Source organism: Kryptolebias marmoratus, linkage group LG5 (assembly GCF_001649575.2).
Source record: "Kryptolebias marmoratus isolate JLee-2015 linkage group LG5, ASM164957v2, whole genome shotgun sequence".
In the NCBI taxonomy this organism is placed as follows: Eukaryota; Metazoa; Chordata; class Actinopteri; order Cyprinodontiformes; family Rivulidae; genus Kryptolebias; species Kryptolebias marmoratus.
Window position 1 is genome coordinate 25,270,760 of NC_051434.1, and position 21,347 is coordinate 25,292,106.

The following is a 21,347-nucleotide window of genomic DNA, read 5'->3' on the forward strand; positions in this document are numbered from 1 at the left end:
GTTTTCTCATCTGACGCCAACACAACAAACCTCTTCTATCACTTAAAGAAGAACCACGAAAAAGAATATTTAACAATCCAAGAAGTGCAAGGTCAAACAAGTTGTAAAAGAGCCGGGGAAAGTTGTGAAAAGTGAAACTATAGCCGGCCGAAGATAATGGAGTCTGTTGTCATTTGATACTGTTACGTCTAACAGGTACATATATGTTGCTGCACTAAAATGCAGCAGATCTCATTTGTGAAAGTTCAGTTAAATGTCACTTTGAAATGAAGCTTGAAAAAAGTAAGAAATTATATTATTTTTTTCATTTTTTTCAGAGAATAACTGACAACGTACGTAATTGGGGTATATTGTAATATATATCGTTATCGTGATATAAAATGATCCATATCCTGATATAGGATTTTTTCCATATCGCCCAGCACTAGTGGGAGTGAGGTCGAATGGGCACTAGTCATTCAGATAGATGAGACTGGGGTCTTTTGATAGTGGCACAATGTAGGTGGTTTTGAAGCAGGTTGGTACAACAGCATAGGCCAGTGACAGGTTGAATAAGTCCATCAGGTCTCCAGCCAGCTCCCCAGCACTTGCTTGGAGCACATATCTGGGGATACCAGCAAGCCCCACAGCTTTCTGTGTGTTGGTCTCGTTCAGTACTTTCCTGACATCAGTGGGGAAGAGTGTTAAGTGTTGGTGGTCAGCAGTCTGCCTCACTTTAGTTGCAGGTTCTTGGTTGTCCTTTTCAAAATGAGCTCATTGATGAAGAAGATATAGGAATAGTGTAGAGAGGGTTGATGAATTTGTAGTCACTAATCAGGGTTTTAACCAGAAAAGAGGCTATGCCTGATGGTAGGTACCGTTCGCCAGCCGACCGCCAGCTGACCTCCGGCCGACTGCCGGCCTATCGCTGACCGACCTTGATTTAGTAAAAAAAAAAAAGATTAAAGTTGACAGGAAAGTTGAAAATATGGCTATTTATTATGTGATATTGTAAGATATTTGTGAAAAGCATATGCTGTTTTAATAGCATCATTTTACTGATAAACAAGGATAATATTTTCAACAAGTACAAAACATGCTTACCATATTCGGTCTTGTAAAGCCACCCGCTGAATTTCGGCTCAACTAACCATTTTTGGTTAAACTCGCTTGTTCGATGCTTATTGCTGTGGCTCAGATGACTTGCTAACTCCAGCCGTACCTGAAGGAGGCTCGGCCTCAAGGCTCATTAGAGTCGCTCAGGGCTCCGTGAACGGCGTGTGGACCTGAGCGCTCGGTGGAGGCGTTTATACTTGCCGCTTAGGTCAGTGCATTATTCTCCGAAAAGACAGGGGGCAGTAAGCTACATAACCAGTGGAAATACAGTAAAAAGTACAGCAGATGGTTGTCGCATCTAATATGGCTGCACGTATTCAGGAGGAAGAACTGTTGTGTTTCTGGCTGTGATACAGAGAGGATGTTTAAACTTAAACCATTCAGTTTGACTTTCATTGATTTATTTGCTTTAGTTGTGATTTGCCCATCATAGGATAGCGCGATTGCGTCACTGTTGGTGCACCTACCCTCGCGATGTGAGATAGATAAAGGCAGCAGTTTTGGGGGTGCAGGTGGAAAAAAAACATGTATAACATGCTTAGCCTGGCAGCAGGGTCAGCAAAGCCTGGCGGCTCACCAGGCTTATAATACACTGGGGGAAACCCTGACTAATGATCTGAATGCCTTGTCACATGCGTTGGGGGTTGGAAAAGTGCTCCTCATACATCTCTGTTTATTCAGGGCTTCTTATTAGGTTACATGGTGATCTTTTTCTGGGTCTTGGTGGAGATGTAATCCAGTACAGAGGACGCATAGCTCTCGATGTCTTCCTGGGGGTGGCAAGTTGGTTGAGTGGTAAAAATATTCCAGTTTGTGTGTTTGAACCAATTCTGCAGCACAGTGTCTTTCTCTTCAGGCCACATTTTTATTGTGCTCACAGTGGATTTCACACGTTGGATGAGTAGTGAATACTTAGAGATGAGAAAAAGAGAAAGTTGGTCTGTCCTATCCGTGGGAGGAGTGTGGCTTTGTAAACTCTAGCTGTGTTGGAAAAAACATGGTCTGTTGCAGTGATTCCCAACTCCGGCCCTGGAGGAAAACTCTCCTGCATGTTCTAGTTGTTTCTCTGCTTTGACTCACCAGATTTGAGTGAACGAGTGATTAACAGGCTTCTTCAGAACTTGAAGATCTGCAGAAGAGCAGAGAAACAACTAAAACATGCAGGATAGTGTTCCTCAAGGACTGGAGTTGGGAATCACTGGTCCAATGTTTTGTCTCTTCCAGTGTGGCAGGAAACATGGTGATGAAATCTAGGGTTAGGGTTAGATGGATCAGTGAGTCAATGCCTTGCTCATTTTTGGCATACAGCTTGATGTAATTCATGTGGAGTGGGTGATTGATGACTGTTCCACTTTGGAACCAGTATCCAAAGCCACTCTTTATGATGATCTGGCTGAGAGGGTTCAGGCTTATGCAGAACAGGAGTGGGGACAAAGCATTGCCGTGGTATATCCCACACTTGATGCAGACTTGTGCAATTGGTTTTGATTTGGCTTCTAGAGTGGTCTTGCGCATTTCCAATGAGTTCTTGATGAAGGGCCTTAGAGTCCTGTTCAGATTGTACAGTTTCAAGCACTCCAGTATCCATGTGCGTGCCATCGAGTCATAGGCTTTCCTGTGGCCAGTAGTTGTGGATCATGTCAGGCCCTGGTTCAGTTCAGCTTTTCATTCCTGAGACTCCATCTTGGATGTTTGCCATTGTGATAGATACTGGTTCTTGTTTTTGGGAGGTTGGTGTGTTCAGATCTTAGATCCTATAATCATGGGGCATCACTGTAGTGTCATGCCTCATTCTCCCATATACTTCTCCAGTATTGCTCAGTCTCAAATCAGAGTTATTCTCCTACCATTGAGAGTACACTGTAGAAGGTTTTGTTACTGCACACACAAATATAGAGTTTACGTTTTGTAAAATGTTTCAAACTTGGACCAATTTAGTTCTGTTTGGGGTGGAAGTGATAACTTGTGTATGATTAGTGGGAATTTGCTTTTTATTTGTTTTTGAGAAGAAAAAAATGTATAAGTTGACTTTTTTCTGACAAACCTTTGAACCATATTGTAAAAAGAGATTGTCTCAATAAAGGTATTGTTAAAGGTCAAAGATCTCCTCTCCTCTATGCTGTGGTTTTGTAGGGGTGTTGGTGTTGTCATGGTATCCTCCTGGGGTGGCAGATGAACATGGGGAGCCCACCGAGGACCTGGTTCCTGCTGTCCTGGACGCTGCCCAAAGGCACAGCATCAAGGTAACTGGTGAGACAACCGGTATGTTTTTTCCTTTCTGATCAATGAATGAATGAATGAATGAAACCTAAAGCCACACTTCTGTTCTAAGCTGCTCTTGTACATATTCTCTCAGTTATTGTTTAGCACTTTGTGGCTTAAAAATCATTTAGATCATTTATGTTGAAGTATTTTAATACTTTACAACTAATTCTATTTGTGGTTTCTGGACCACACAGCAAAAGTACAGTGGGTTGTATCTATTTTGTTGCTGTATAACCTGGAATTTAAATGAATTATCTGTTTGAGTTTAAGTAATGAATCTACACAAAATACTCCAGTATAATGAAGTTTAATGAAAGAAAATTGCTTTAATATTTTTATTAAATATATAAAACTGAAATGTGGTGTGTGCATAAACATTGACCCCATTTGCTTTAAAGTTCCAAGCATTACCTTCAGAAGCTGCATAATTAGTCAAATAAGATCTGATCTGTCAGATGGTCTCAGTTCATATAGAGTTTCTGATAGCCCCCAGAATTAACACCAGTTCAACACCTTTAGGGAATAAGGACTACCACAAAGCAAGAGACATTGTGAAGACCAAGGAGCTCTCCACACAGGTCAGAGACAAAGTTGTAGAGAAATTTAGATCGGGGCTGGGTTACAATGAAATTTTCCAGGACCCTGAACCTCCAAAAGAGCTTTGTTAAATCAGTTATTAGAAAATGGAAAAATGATGCCACCACAGCAAACCTACCAAGATAGGATTGTCCACCAAAACTTACAGAGCAGGTAAAAAGGGCATTAATCGGAAAAATCAGGCTAAAGATAACCCTGATGAAGCTGGGAGATGGAAGGATCTGTCTATAGGACCACTAGAAACTGCTCAGAACTGGACTTCATGAAAGAATGGACAAAGAGTGGAAAGAGTGCAAAAATACATTGATTAAAAAAGCAGCTTGACTGTTTGGAATTTTTTTTCCCCAAACATGTGGAAGAAGGTCAGATGAGACCAAACATACAAATGAAAATTAGCCTAAGGCTACATCTGGTGCAGTGCATCAAATGTTTTTACATTTACACAGCTTAGACAAACCAACATCACACAGGCAGACCTTTCAGAGACTTGATGCTGGAACTGCTGCAGAAGACAATGACACAAAGAATTAAGTTTAGTCAGTGTATTCAGGTTTTGTTTTTCCCCTTGATTTTTTGTTTGATGCTCAGAAATAAATTAAACAACACAAAATGTTACATTTAAATTCCAAGTTGTCGTGCAACAAAACAAAAAATAATGGGGTGGGGCACTTCTGTAAAGTAAAATTTCTGTCAGGATCGGTGGAGACAACAGAGGCGAACCCAGAGAGCACATTCATCTTAAAAAGAAACTAATTTATTGAACTAGAAAATGAACAAAACAAAAGCTGACGTGGCAGCAAAAGAAAACAAAAACCAAAAATCCTAAACTCAGGCAAGAACAAAACAGACAAGACAGGACAGGACAGGACAGGACAAGACCAGGAACATGCAGAGCAGAACAATGAACCAGCGGAGTAGTGGAGAAAGTGACGGGGTTTTAAACACTGAACATAATGAGATAAGTGGGAACAGGTGAGTGATACAAATTGTTGACAGGTGTAGATGGGCGTAGCAGACAGGAAAGTGAGTGACTGAGGAGGAGTGAATAGTGACAGGAAACAAAGACACAAACCACAAGAACTAAACTAAGACAAAGATAACTGAACAAAGACATGAAGACAATAAACTGAAACAGAAAACCAAAAACCCAACAATTTCTAGTTCAGAGAGTCTAAGAGTATATTTTTGTCTACATTGTAAAAACTACAGTAACAACACAACAGAAGTTGTAAATGAACTTGTTTTGTTGTGGTGACTGGTCCTAAATGTTTCTAGTTTTTGAAATACAGTATGCACTCTTTTTATTTAAAGTCCATTATGTCTTACAGATGCATTGCATTCTGGTCCACTAAAGACACTGGCAGTGAGGAAATGAGAGTTTTTGTGTTGGGTCCTGGAGGCAGCTTTGATTTTTATCTCTGTGACCTGCAAATGTGACATCCACAGTAAGATAAATGTTTCAGAGGGATGGAAGTGTGCTTTGCTGAGCCATTGGCTGTCTTAAAAACTTGAAGTATGTTGTGCAGATTTTCCTCTTCAGTGCACAACTCCCTCTCACAAAATCATCTCTGTTTTAGCACTGAAGGAGTTCTAAAACAAAAAGCAAAACAACGCTGATGGTGTTTTAACAGCAGCAACTAAACAGTGAAACATGGCTTTGCATTTACAGAGCCATGCTTCTTATCTAAAATTATTGGACTGGAACTAGGTCTCGGTATGTCTCAGTCAGGCTTACACAACAGAGTGTCTCACAGATGACCTAAAGGCTAAAACACCAGTTTCAGAGCAGCAGATCTGCTGCTGACAAGACCCAACAAAAGAAAGAGGGCTACTAAACACTTTGAGTTGAGGATAGACATGGAAGCGTCCATCATAGAGTCTTTAGGATGGTATGAAACATGCAAATTAAAGTAAAAAAGGCAGTAATCTGACGTATAACAATTGCCAAATCTTACATGTGAGTTTGCTTACTGTGGCAACCCCCACAGAAGAGACCGGCTGAAAGAAGAACAACAACAGTAACTCTCAAATTTACTTTGAGCTTTCTTTAATGTAGGCAGCCATAACCCAACATGGTTCTTTCAGCTGTTGATGAATGATGGTTCTTGATGTGGTGCATCTGAAGGATCAGAGATCATGGTGTCCAACTTAAGTTTGCTTTCTGAAATTCCTCCAGGTTCCTTGGATGGTTTTGTGATATTCTGCTGAAGGTCCAGCTTTGCTTCTTAGAGACTCATCAATTCCTATTTACTGCTTTATATAAAATCATGACTACAGTCATCTGTTGACATCATGGTATATTAGTGGTCTTCAGCTTAAATTCAGCTGAGTTTGCCAAAATATTTTTTTTTCTAGCAAAAGGTCCAGAATATATACAGTATATTTAAATCATCTTTCAGTGACAATCATTCTAGTTTTCTTCAGTCACCATATTATCTTTTCAGGCATGTATATCTCTGTGGGTTGGCAGCTTCTCTTTGCAGAGAGAAGGCCAAACAAGGGATAAGCCATAAATGCTAAAAAAGCTGTGCTGTCTAAAATCAATTACCATAAATGGGGAAAACCTTCAATAACTAAAACAAATTACCATTAATTGTTGAAAAAGTTATGCTGTGTAAAATGAACTACCATGAATGCAAGAAGAAGAAAAAAAGCATTGATAATAAAATTAATATATTGTAAATTGTAGAAGAATAATGCTCTGTAAAATGAGTATCAGTAAATGCGAGAAAAGCTGTGTCAACTAAAATGAATTTCTCTAAATTCTTAAAAAATGTTGTGTTGCATGAACTGAAATAAAATGAATACTAGAAAACTTCCATAAGCAGAGAAACCCAGACATCTTTCCCCAACCACCTTTTCCAGCTCTTCTGGGAGGATTCCAAAATGTCCATCCAAGAGACATAGTTGCTCCAGCATGTCCTGGGTCTCTTCTGGGGTTTCCTTCCAGTTGGACATGCCCGAAACACCTCCCCTAAGGAGAAGCCCTGAGGACTTCCTTACCAGATGCCTGAACATGATGTATATATATATATATATATATATATATATATATACACATACATATATATATATATATATCAAATCCTCAGTGGAGAGTGTTGGATTATAGTTTTCCCCTCATCAGAATCACACACAAATCCTCCTTTTAAACTCTTAATACTTTAATTCTAATTAGTCCACACAAGCTTCACTGAGCTGCAGACTTTATCCCTTAGGACAGAAAACAAGTGAGACTGGAGGAGACAAAGGCAGTCAGAAAAAAAAGGCAGAGAAACAAAACAGAAAGTTAAAAGTGAAGACAGCACTGACTTGTACACCACTGTTACACTGAAGGCTCGCTTGCTTAGATTTTTAAATGATAGGAGCAGACGAGTTGTAAAGAATATTTTTGCTTGGCGAGGCATATGATAGCAAAAACACATGAAACAAAACAAGAAAATGATCAGGTTTCAATCCAAAAACAGCGCAGGCACTTGTTTTTTGTGATTTTCTTGATAGTTAAAGGTTAACATTAAAAACACTTAACAACATTTATTGCAAATGTATATTCTTGATCATTACTAAACTATTAATTAATATTTTTTTAACCATAACTATATATTACCGATATGGTGACATAACAGAGCTCTTGGTGCCACTCCGTTAATTATATACTGAGTGCTTTAGTGTGTTAATGCAATAGAGAAATGCACTCAATATGTTATGAAAAACCTTGTTTTCAGGCTGCCAACAACCTGCAAAAAAACTTCTTTATTTTCTTCTTTTTCTTTTCTTTCTGCTACCTTGTCAATCACATGCACCGACACCAGAGCCTTTTCTTTCAGGAGCAATAGATGGTGACAGTCTGTAAGTTTTTTTATTCAGTGGAGTTTTTGTAAGTGAACCCAAGTGTGCAGGAAGGTTTGGCAACTCAAATTGTGAATTCTCAGTTTGGTGCATCTTCATCAAAGGGGAAACATTGTTTACTTGTCCGTCTGGAGGTACTCCATGTCGAGGTTGACCGCTGTGGGTTTTTCTTGTTCAGATTTGAACATTAGAATTTATGGCAGCCAATGACCAAAATGCTAATTTCCTTTTATATGTAAAAAAATAACAAAGATCTTAAGTGATCGGTTAGCATATACCACACCAAATTTTAGCTCAATATCTATAAACCTGACAGAATTTGTGAATTTTGGCAATATTATATATGTTTTTTTAAGTTGATCAGCTGTGGTGGCCTTCGTGAATCAAGTTTACTTTAAACATTAATCAATTGTAGACATACATCCAATTATTACAATCAGAGAGTTTCATTAAGATCTTTTGCCAACAGACAGACATAGACAATCACGTTTGCCTGCTAAAGGTGGGTGACAGTTCAGGTGACTCCACGTGTTTGTGGTAGTTTTTTTGTTTTTTACCAATTGGTTGCAGGTATTAAACTTAGCCCTCCCTAGAGATGGCTCAGTGAAATAATGTACCTCCACTAGGGGCTAGGCTTTTGCTGAGCCGTCAGACTGCAATTATTTAAAATAAATAAATAAAAAAGGATCTCTTGTACACACATGTTTACCGCCTCTGAAGGAGGGAGAGTTCGTTGCTCATGATCTCAGAGCTTAGAATAATAATAACGTCTTTAATAATTTAGCTCTGGGACCTGATGCCACTCAGAATCTGCTCCTAACTGAGCTTTGTGTGATTGATGGCTCCCTATAAAACCAGCTGCATAGTAGCGAATCTGCCTATTTTCCTTTAAAAATAACTTTTATTTTCAAATCAGTTACCTTTAAATGGTTATGAAACATAGGAATATGAGTCTGACCATTCTCACTGATTGTGTTATTTTTCCTAAAGTTAGCACACTGGTTTCACATTTTTTTCATCTACACAGCAAATTTAGTACTACACTTTATGCAGACATGTCTGTTTGGTAATCAACGACACATGGCCAATATATAACCTCTAAAGTGTAGTGTAGATCAAAGCACAATTACCAGACTTGGCATGATTGTTCCCAGGAGTCCACAGAACCAATCTGCTGGACTGGTCAATTGAAAATCAAGGATGGCAGACAGTTTTCAAGATGATGGAAAAATTCCTCAACAAAGAAGGGTTTTACCAGTAAAACTGCAAATATTTGGCTTGTCTGAATGATCTTTGTATCAAATTTAATGAATTCTTGCATGCCAACTTTAATGTTTTGTTTTGTATCCTTGACAAATTGCAAAAATTCAAGTTATGTTGACTTGAAGTTTATCATATTTCACAGACCTCCAAATGAATGTCCAGAATCTAAGAATTTGGCAACAAATTAATTGAAGGCCTAGCATTTCTTGAAGGAATACATATTTTCTGCTATCTTTTATGTCAGCGTTTTCAAACTAAGATCATCTTATGAAGAGAAATTACAAAGTTATAGGTGTTTTGGTCAAACCTTTTAAATGGTGTTGTGCACAATTTCATACAATGTTGGGAGATTAACAAAGCTATTGCGTGATCAGTTAGTGCTCCAAGTATGCACACCAAATTTAAGCTCAGTAATTGCAAAACTGACTGATTTAGAACCATTTTTGTGTTGCTAAAGATGCTTAATTATGGTCTTGAATGGGGTTGAATTAAAAACCTAATCAGTTTTTGATTATCAATCTAATGATTACTTTCTGAGAGTTTCATTAAAAATCATCTAGTGGTTCATGCGATATTTTGCTAACAGACAAACTCACATAAAGACAAAAGCATTGTTGTCCTTGTCGACTGGTGATAAACATTTTTAACTGCATGCTTGACCATTTCTGTTTTGAATCCCAAATGATCATAAACAAATTTTTCAATTTTTTTACTGTTATTTTTCATCCAAACACTGTAAACCACCCAAAAGTCCCACACACAGAGCCAATCTGCCACTCCACAACAAAGTAATCTCTTATTGATTCCCACAGTACCGCCTAAAGCCAAATTTTGCTTCTCTCTCTGTAGGGTGTTTCGCTCATCTGCGGTTTTTAGCTGCTCCATTAAATCCTTTTTCTGCCTCACTGATGCTGTTTTCAGGGTGCGCACGCTTCGAGAGGACATGTCTGCCAAACACAAATAATTTATTAACATCATCACGGTTAATCTNCCCTCAAGCTCCCAGGCCTCTGGTAGAGGACCCGAGCTCAGAGGATGAAACAAAGACCACCCGCAGAGGGTGAGAAGGGAATTTTTTTTTTAATATATATATACACACACACACACACAGCAAGGACATTGGTATGTCATTCGGACTGATAAGTGCAGTCGAATGGTGTCCAAGAGAGGCAAGATGATCACAACTGAAGGGGTTGAACTACCTGAAGGCAACAATGCAGATGTCCAAGTACCTTTGAATCCCGCAGACAAATGGCAACCAGGAAGTCAGCCACAACCAAATACCTACAGAGAGTAAGGCAGATCCTGAAGAGCCAGCTGAATGGTTAGAACAAACACAACATCAACACATGCGGTGCCAGTCGTCAGATACCCTGCTACTATAATAGCATGGCCAAAGGAGGAGATAGAAGCCACTGACATCAAGTCACAAAAGCTCATCACAGTGCATGGAGGGTTTCACCCTAAGTCCAGCACCCTGAGACTGTACATTAAGAGAAAGGAGGGAGGAAGAGGGCTAGTGAGCATCAGAGCCACTATAAGTTTGAAACAACCAAGATCCTGGAGTACATCAAGAAGAAAGCACCCAGTGCTGATCTGCTAAGTGAATGTCTTAGGCATCATAAACCCAATGTGGAAGAGGAGAAAGAGGAACCCTCATGGAAAAATAAGCCCTTGCATGTCATGTACCGGATTGAGATTGAGTAAGTGGCTCATATCAACAAACTCTACCAGTTGATAGGAAGGGCTGGACTGAAGGACAGCACTGAGACACTAATCATGGCAGCACAAGACCAATAGAGGCCAGGGTCTCTCATAGCAAGATGCCGCTGAGACAGTCCAGGACATAACAGCAGGATGTAAAATGCAGGCAGGCAAAGCATACATGGAACGCCATAACCAAGTGGCTGGAATAATGTACAGGAACATATGTGCCAAGTATGGACTCAGTCCATCGTCAAAGTGGGAGACTCCACCAAGGGTGGTGGAGATTGGCAGGGCTAAGATACTGTGGGACTTCCAGATACAGACCGACAAACAGGTGATGGCTAACCAATTGTGGTGATAGATAAGATATGGTTGTAACAGTCCTAAGCGACTGTAACATCAGGAAGAAGGAGTACAGGAAGCTTGAGAAACACCAAGGACTGAAAGAGGAAATAGAGAAGTTGTGGAAAGTCAAGGCCTCAGTGGTACCAGTGGTCATCAGAGCACTCAGTGCTGTGACCCTCAAACTGGAAGAGTGGCTCCAACAGATCCCAGGAACAACCTTAGAGATCTCCGTCCAGAAGAGTGCAGTCCTAGGAACAGCTAAGATACTGCGTGGAACCCTCAAGCTCCCAGGATCCAAGCTTGAAGTGAAGTGGAACCGCCCGTGTGGAACAAATAGGGCAAGATGGAAGTTTATATATTGTGGAGTTAATTCTGGGCATCATTTCTTATCAGATCTGTTTTGTTTTGTTTTTACTGTTGTTTGTTTTGTTTTTGTTCTTTTTGTTATCACAGATTCAGTTCATTTGGTCATATTATTCCTTGTGTTTCCTTTTGAATACTTTCTGGTTTATTTTGAGATTTCTTGTGTTTAGCTTGTTTTGCTTCCCAGTGTCTCCCTGTATTACCAGCCATTTTCCCTCAGTCATTCCTGTCCTCAGTTAACCATTATCACCTGTTTTCCATGTTCATTAGTTTTATGTCTCCACTTGTAATCACTACTGCCAGTCTATGGGGTGCCATTTGTAAAGTTACACAGACAAAAACGTAACAGCTATATTTTGGTTTATTTAGCCATCTTTTTCATACATTTATAAATATCATAGTTCCAAACTAAATAATTAACTTGCAATATTTAGTTATGAAGCTAAATATTTAGCTAAATATTTATCTCTACACTTAATATTTAGTTTACAAACTAAATATCTAGGTCCGAGACATGTATTTAATTTCTAAACTAAACGTTTAATTTGTTTACTAAATATTTAGCTCAGACCTAAATATTTATTTTTCAAGCTAAATATTTAGTTTGCAAATAGTTCCAGTGCACAATGAAGGCCAACATTTGAAGATGCCAACAAACTGCATCATTTGCAAAAAGCAGAGACGAGACACCAAGGTTCCCAAACCAGACACCCTCCTCTACATGCCTGTGCTTTGAGATCCTGTCCATGACCACCATGAACAGGATCAGAGACAAAGGACAGCCTTGGTAGATTATGTCCAAACTGCACTGAGCACAAGCTCCACTTTGTGTCAAAGATGTGGACACAGTTCTTGCTTTGGTTATACAGGGACTGGATAGCTCTTAAAAGTGACCCAGGCACCCCATACTCCAGCAGCACCCCTGACAGAATGCCTCAGGAAACACGGTCATAAATCTTCTCCAGATCCACAAAACAAATGTAAACTGAATAATCAAACTCTTATGACCCCCATGGCAAACTCACAAGAGTAAAGATCTGGTCCACTGTTACATGACCCAGTAGAAAGTCACATTGCTCCTCCTGATCCCTTGATATTTGGAACACACTCTCTGGTCCCCTTTTTTATAAATGGGAAGCACCACCTCAGTCTGCAACTCTGAGAATGTTGTCCTTGTCCTCCACGTGACAATAAAAAGACGTGTGAACCAGAGAGCCCCACAATGTCCAGAGCCTTCATCGTCTCAGAGTGAATCTCATCCACCCCTGGAACTCTACCACCAGGGAGCTTTTTAACTACCTCAGCTTCTGTGTTCCATCTAAGAATCTGCTACAGCTACAAAACACTGATGAAGTTTTTTATACACAAATGCTAACGAACAATTTGGGATGGAGGCTTTCTGCAAGCAGAAGTGATTTTCAAGGACATGGACACTCATCTGTGGGACTTCACCACCTGTGGACAAGAAATAATAACCTTCAACACTCACTAACTCTGACCCATGACCAGGGACTTTATCTTATTCTGTGGTTAAGGTATTTTAATTAAAAATCAGATTAATTTTGTTCATAGTACTTCTGTATTTTTTCTCTTTTCTATTTAAGCCTCACTAACTCCTTTTTAACTTAACTTCTCTCATCCTACCCAATATTTGGTGTATTTCAATGATTCATCAGTTCAGTCACATTTTTCCAGGGAATTATTAATTCATAACTTATTCTATGATTTGTAAATATTTATAAATAAATCCATTTTATATCTAAAATACAGTTGACTTCCAGATCATTCTGTGGAATTTTATCTTCACTTTGCTGAGAACTCCAAGTGACAAGCATAAACTTTAAACTAATCTTAACTCCCAATGCCATTCTTATTGTTTATGGTTTATGGTCTTTGTTTAATGCTACAATTGGTTCTACTTTGAGTGGGTTCATTGTTGGATTTTTGTGTATGCTTGGGTAAATTCTATATTTCTGTTGTAGCTGTTTGTGTGTGTAAAATGTGTGCTGCCTGAAGCCACTTCGTTATCCCATTGAATGTTTCATTAGAAGCAGCTTTTGAAGCTTTAAAACAAGACTAGACCAAAGACGTGTTTGTGGTGAATTTTATTTCAACCAGAGTCAGAAAACCAGTTTTAAACTGAAGAAATGTGCTGAAACGTCTTTTAAAGTTACATTTTTGCTCAATCTGATATGTGACTTTGTGGGAATGACTGCTGATGATGATGTGATAATGTTGAATAAATGGAAATAAATGAGGAAAATATTGGCAGTTGTTTTAGCTGTTCTCTTCTGCAGGGGTTGTCATAAGATTTGGCAATTGTCTTACACCAGATGCACTTTTTGACACAACCTGGACATAAACCTGCAGCCTCAGGAGTACAAGGCCGCAGCACCGGGAAAACATTTGCAAAACGGGGAGTATTTGACACTTAGGAATTCTGTGATTCAGAAATTAGAATTAATTTTTAGGTCTTTGATCTAATAAAATGCAGCTCTGACAAAAAAAAAAATGCATAATTATTAACTGTATGTTCCCTTATTTTTCAGGTTTTTGTGTCTGCACTTGGTGCTTTTTTTCCAGAAAAATAAATAAATAACATCTGTGTGCACAGGTGGCCTTCCACATCCAGCCATACAAGGGACGGACGGAACAGAGCATGCATGACAACATCAGATATATTATTGATAAGTAAGATCTTTTTTATCTTTTTTTGTGCTGCATTGGTTTCCTTTCCCTGCCTGAAAGCTCTGAAGTTTGCTGTCTCTGACAGTGGAATTTTGGATCAACTGAAGGCTTTTTAGAGTTTTCTCACCCAGTTAATAAAGAATTACATTAGTCCCGCCTAGCAGTGATAAATACATGGACAAGTTTTTCTGCATCATTTTGGGACAAGATGCTTTTAATTAGAGCCTGCCATTAAAAACACATAGGAAGCAGTGTTTGACTTACAGTTAACCATAGAATTATGAAAATAATAAGATCTCTGAAATGGTGTTCTTGTGGACCACTGATTTTTTTACCCTTTAGCTCACCAGTCCAGTCAGAATTAAACTTATTCTCCAAGCTGAGGTTGTTCAAAAAGCTAGCTACAGCAGGTTTGATATTACCGGTTTGTAACATTCAACAAAACCCCAGTTGAAAATGTCCATGTTTCCTTTAACAGTCAGAGATCCTGAGATCATTTCCCATGTTGGCTGTGTTTACTGTGTTCTGGCTAATTGCAGATATATCTTTAACATCTCTGACTAGGTTTATACATCAATAAACTTTTAACTTTTGGCACAAATTTAGCCTTATATTAGCCTACTTGTTTATGATAACTTATTTATGCACATCAATTCATAAGTAAAAGTCAGCAAAACTTTCTGTCAAAAAGAAAAAGTATTTAATACCTTTCACAATTTAAAGGCAGAAGTAGTGGTGTGGCCGTCAGTGCCGCGATCTTCTAACCTAGCACCCAGTGTAAAACAATTGCCAAATCTTCTCTGAGAGTTTGCTTGCTGTGGCAACCCCTGCAGAAGGGAGCACTAAAAGAAAAACAACCACCTTTGACAAATTAAAGACTGTGGTAAATATAAACCATTTCATCCATCCATCAATTTTCTTTACCTGCTTTTTCCTTTCTGGGAGGCAGTGTCTGTCCTGCAGTCACTGTATGAGAGGCGGGGTACACTCTGGACAGGTCACAGGTCCATCATAGGGACGCATAGAGACACATGAGACAACTATTTTCGGTAACACCTAGGGACAATTTGGAGTTATCAATTAACCTAACATGGATGTTTTTGGTCTGTGGGAGGAAACTGGAGTACCCAGAGAAAATTAAGATGTGCACAGGGAGAATATGTAAGCTCCACCTAGAAAGAGCAAGTGGCAAACCTACAGCTTTCTTACTGGGAGACAACAGCTCTGACCACTGTGCTGCCATGCTGCCCTGTTTTGGTAACAGAATAGCCAATGGCAGAGAAACAAAAATCATGTGCATTTTGTTTGTACTCAGAATGTGTTGGGGATCAGTCTCAGCTATTATCACATCAAATTTTAGGTCAATATCTGCCTGGGTTTCCCTGGACCTGTTGCCCCACAATGTGACTAAAAGCTCCAGCATACTCCATAAGAAGTCACAAAGTCGGTTCGCGGTCACGTGGCTGCAAGCCGTTCGTTTTCACACACACCTTTTATCGTCCACGAGACATTCGAATCAAAACTTCTAGGAAGCTCCTCCCTCTTCCTGAAGCATTAAAACAGGTTACTTCCTGTCGGCTTCTCAACTCTCCCGTCCTTGGACAGAATTATGCTTCCCTTACTGTGACTAGATGTGTTTATTAAACAGACTGAGACAGTACACGCTGTTTGGCATTTGCTAATTTGACGATGCACAAAAACGAGTAAACGAAGGGAATGTGTCCCTGTGCTGCCCGGCCAAGGCACACTTCCAAGGCCACCACAGCCACAAAGAGCTGCAGTGTCTCTGCGCGGCCTTTTTAAGTTCAGAGGTTTATAAGTTTTGCTGGAACAGTTGTAAAGATGGCTGTATTTTCTAACAGCCTGGATCAGCTGCTTCTCAGCAGAGCAGAAGAAGCAAAATGACTCCATTAAAGCTCACCAGCCTTTCTGCATGAACATGCCCACAACAATTTCTGACTAATCACACAACACTTTGTGCAAGCCCCTGTGTGAAAAGTTTGGCCAGGGCCTTGTGTCAGGAAGGGGCGGACAAAGCTACTTTGCAAACAAAAATGACGCAATTTTTGTCATGTGACCACCTGACTGAGAGCTGACTATGTGACTTCTCATGGAGTATGGAAAGGCCTCAAGGATATGCGGTAGAAAATGGATGGTTCTGTAAAACTGAGTTCTAGCCATTTTAGTGTTCGCTAAGAGAGACACAAACACATTTTGACAGGGGCAAAATCCTATCCTTTCAGCAGGTCATAATCAAACAGAAGAAAACAAGGTTTTGATGGGCTGAAGAGAAGCATTTATGTACTGGGGATGATTGAATGGGGAAAAAAACTTGATGATTAAAACTTATCTGTCAACTGTTTTTGAGAGAGTTGAAACATTAAAGTGGTGTTTTTATATTGTGTGTCACAGGGATGTGTTTGTGGAATAACTGTGCTGAAAAAACAAAGAAATAAAAACATTTTAAAGGACCATAAGCACTAATGTGAGCAGGATGAGCAAATTTCCAGTCATGTTATTTCAGCAACTCGCACCACTGTAGCCATGTAATCATATACAAACTGTGCTGCTCACCCTGAAGCCCGGCTCTAAGTGGGCTGCAGGTCCTAATCCATGGTTTTTTTTCTTTTTGTAGATTAAATTCATTTTGTCATGTTATTCCTTGTGTTTTTTTTTAGATACTTCCTTGTTTTATTTTGAAATTCCTTGTGTTTAGTTTGTTTTGTGTTCCTGTGTCATCACCCATTTCCTTTCAGTCATTCTTGTAGTTTTGTTTTCTTTATATTTTCCTACTGCCCCATTATCTTTTGTTTTGTTATTAAATTTCTTCAGGTTAGGCTCCCTGTGTAACGAGTTTCTGACACTGCGACTGTTGCAGACAGGCTGATGCCTCAGAATTGTGAGAAAATAGGTGGGGTTTCTGTTGTAGTCTCACTGAATTCTGAGGCCCAGATTCACTAACAGTTGTCACATCACTCTTTTATGTTGTTGTTGAGGGCATAATTTTAGATTTTGCACATATGTCTAATTCACAAATGTCTCCCTACATGTCATTTGTGGCTCCATCTTGGCTGCCGATGTGGCTCCCTGCCTACATTTAAATGAGGTATCATGTAGCACTCAGAAGAAAACCCTGCCATATATATAGAAATGTGCCAGGATAAAAAGTACCTGATTTTTCAGACTAGCAGTGTTTACAACATGGAGTTAACAATAAATATTTACTGCATCTTAGTAGGTTGTGAAATACAAATGTGTTTTGAGACAATACTTACAAATATCAAGAAGCTAAGTTCAGTTATCCGCTGCATTTTTTTCAGCTGACCTGAAGCAAATAGCCCTGGTGAATCTAGGCCTGAGTGTTTGCAACCAGCAAGCCATTCTGCTACTTTGTGCAGACAGTTTTTGGAAATCACAGGCTTTTTTTCATGCTCACAGCTTGAAAACTGTATTCTTGTTGCCCACCTCAACCCACTTTTTACCCACGTTTATGATTTATTCTACTGGAGTACAGTTTAGAGATGAAGACTGGCAGATTTGGACCAGTCTTTTTAATAACCGATAAATACTGAGTCAGCATTGATAATATTGTTTTCCTGTTTACAGTTTCTTCCGTAATTTATTTTATTTTTTGCAATTCAACTACTTCAGCACACACTTTGCTATTTTTACCATTCAAGTATCAAAGCATTCAGCTTGTGCTATGACTAATGGTTTTTATATCTTTTATATTTTTGAAAATGTTTAACTATTTAAAATACAAAAATCCATAAAAATATTCTTTAATTCCTTAAAAATGTCACATACTTCCTCTCTTTGTTTTTATATGCTACTTTAACTTTCAGCTACCATTATGCCACCTTTAGCAATTGTGGTGTTGAGCTTGTGCTTTGCTGCTTTTAGTTGCAATTTTGCCAATATTAGCACCTGTTTTAGCTACTGTCTTGCTAACTTTAACATCTGTTTAGTTCATTTTTACTACTGTTTTGCTGACTGTAGTTTCTGATTCATTGTTCTTAGCTTCTAGCTACCTTGTGGCTGCTTTTAGCTTTTAACTCATGTTCTGCTGTTTTTATCATGCATTTGGCTTATTTCCACTTCTGTTCTGCTTATTTTAGTCTCTATTCTATGTTTAACTTTTAACAACTCAGTTTCAGCTTCTTCAGCACAGTCATTTTGCATTTTGCACTCAAACTGCATTTTTGCAGAAAATGCAATTTTTCTCGTTAGTTATCATTACTGTTGTTAGATCTGGATATTTGAGGATATACTCTCCTGTACAGGCATCAGAATTCAGCCCTAGCTCTCTAGAATTACAGAAACTAAATTGAGAAGGGTTTGAGATGCCTGCAATAACTCTACAACTACTTTGAGAGAATTTATTTCACATATTTCTGTTTATGTTTAAGTTCAAGTGATGATGAAACTGAAATCATGCAACGAAACTGAGAAGTCCTGCAAATGTTGCAAGACATTTTGTAGACTCTGTCTCAAATGCTGCTCACCAACTAGTCTCTACTAGTTGCAGCCCACTCAGATACTGACTTTTTCACTTGATTTCAAATGTTTTCATGGTTTAAATATATTTTCTTTTTCTTGTGTTTTTCTCAGATATGGAAAACATGATGCCTTCTACAGATTCAGGAGAAGTACAGGCCGAGTTCTGCCTATGTTTTATGTCTATGACTCCTACCTTACACCACCCGAGTCCTGGGCTGAACTCCTGACAGCTAAAGGCTCCCAGAGCATTAGAGGCACACCTTATGATGGGGTTTTTGTTGCCCTCATTGTCGAGGAGCGCCACAAACATGACATCCTGGCTAGTGGATTTGATGGGATATACACTTACTTTGCATCCAATGGCTTTTCCTTTGGTTCATCGCACCAGAACTGGAAAGCCATCAAGACTTTCTGCGATACAAACAACTTGCTGTTTATCCCCAGTGTCGGACCAGGGTATGTAGACACCGCTGTGCGCCCGTGGAACAACCACAACACCCGAAACCGAGTCAACGGACGTTACTATGAGACATCCTTGCAGGCAGCTCTGTCTGTCAGACCAGAGATCGTCACCATTACATCCTTCAATCAGTGGCATGAAGGCACTCAGATAGAACGGGCTGTACCCAAGAAAACTTTGACTCGTTTGTATCTGGACTACCAGCCGAACCAACCGGACCACTATTTGCAGCTCACACGGCAATGGGCTGAGAACTTCAACAAGGAGAAAGACAAGTGGCTGATGTGAACATGGTTCCAGCTGCTGGAAGATGCTCTGTGCAAAACTAGGAATTACATTAGTCAGGTCTCTTTGTTGGAAGATAGCACCTTTTATGCTCATTATGTTTTCTCCAACTCCGAAAATGTCCTTAAAAAGATCTCTGACCCTGTGTTTTTTGTACACGATAATTCTATTGCTGACAAATTAGAGCTTCACAGTAATAAAGACGTCATTGGTTCCTGATGAGTATTCGTTGTAAAATCAAAAAGTGCAGTTGTGAAGAGAACTGCTGGGTTAATATTGTTTTCTTGTTTGTTTGTTTTTTTTTTCAATTTTACTACAAAATGACTGTTCTTTACTGTATTTTCCTTATGAACAATTAAAATGTGTAAAAAAATGTGTGTTTACTCTTGGAGAATCATTTTTTTACTATGTGTAAAAGTCTATTAGTGGATTTACTAATAGACTGGGAGGTCATGCCACACAGGACATTTCTCACACTGAGAAGTGATTAAGCTCAGCTCACAGACTTTATGGACTGTGAATGGATTAGGTGAACTTTGATCTCCTTGGTCCATACAGCTGTCTGGACATAGTTACCTATCAGCCAATCAGAAAGTCAGCCTCTAAATTACCATGATCATATTCTGTTTACTTAAAGATACGAGCAGATTAAGTTGTGAAAGTTTACTCCAGTAGTTTTTCCAGATATATTGATTTACAATTCTGAAATGCAGGTACTTAGTCTATGTAAGTGAAACACCTGGCTAAAGCCACTGAAAACCACGTGGAAGCTTGAGTTAAGTGATTGCCCTACAGTAGGCTGACTGTAGTCTGCGTAGGCAAACAAATATGGCAGTATTTGATAAGCACAGAATCTTGGAGATGACATTTAGGTGGAAATAAAAGAATGAATCTGCTACTAATCGTAAAGGAAAAGAGAAAGATTGAGTCAGGCAACAGTCAATAAATATTGGTGATTAACCAGGGCAGTGGAGCGCCATAAAAACAAGGCTCAGGATTCAAACATGCACAGCTTTTGCAAAACTTCTTAAAAACACTTAGCAGTCAAAAATCAATCACAAATTTTGCTTACAAATTTTTAATTTAAAGACACATTACGCACTGATGTAACAAAATAATTCGCAGATTTTGTTTATTACTTTATAAATTGTTTTTGACTGGTCTTCATGACATTGTAATGGATAGTTTTAAGCTAAAATACAATTTTAAAGCTTTAACCTTTCTTGATCTGTCCATTTTTTATCCAACCAGTAGGCTTTCGTGTAATCATTTAACGCAGTCTTTAGCTAGCTCAAAAGACTTTGACGTTCTATCAAGGTTTTGTTTTTTTTTGGCATGTTGACTGCCTTTTTACTCAGTTGCTGGTCAGTTTTTCTATGTGACCATGATAGCATTTGGTGCTCTGTTGTTAGGAAAAAAGAGAGAAACATTAACAAGTGAAGGACAAAAAAAAACAACAATAATGGTATTTTTTGGAAGGACTGCATATCACCCACTGCCTTTCATGCTAGTTTTAGTCTAAGATCATCTTATGTTGAGAAATGACAGAGTTATAGGTGTTTTGGTCAAAGTTTGAAAATAACGTGAAGCACAACCACATGCTCGAAGTATAAGTTGGGAATGACTCTCAGCTACTACCACAAATTTTAGCTCAATCTGTAAAATTTACTGAGTTCAAGCCATTTTTGTTTTGGCTATAATGTCGATTAGTCATTCCAAAATTTGACCCCCTTCCAATGGGCTCACCACCTATAGGAGGGGCCAAAGGGGTCGGGTGCAATGTGGGATGGGTAGTGGCCGAAGGCGGGGACCTTGGCGGTCTGATCCTCGGCTACAGAAGCTGGCTCTAGGGACGTGGAATGTCACCTCTCTGGTGAGGAAGGAGCCTGAGCTGGTGTGTGAGATTGAGAGGTTCCGGCTAGAAATAGTC

At 39.1% G+C, this 21,347-nt stretch overlaps 1 protein-coding gene across 1 annotated transcript in view; it reads left to right on the forward strand.

The window, feature by feature from the left end:
- Positions 1-19,757, forward strand: part of si:ch211-30b16.2 (glycoprotein endo-alpha-1,2-mannosidase-like protein) — a 23,365-nt gene extending 3,608 nt beyond the window's left edge. The window contains exons 2-4 of the mRNA XM_017436652.3: positions 3,229-3,338; positions 14,099-14,175; positions 18,784-19,757. Coding sequence (XP_017292141.1) covers positions 3,229-3,338; positions 14,099-14,175; positions 18,784-19,420 — 824 coding nt within the window. The 3' untranslated portion in view covers positions 19,421-19,757. The remainder of the gene's footprint in view (positions 1-3,228; positions 3,339-14,098; positions 14,176-18,783) is intronic.
- The last annotated feature ends 1,590 nt before the right edge of the window (positions 19,758-21,347 follow it).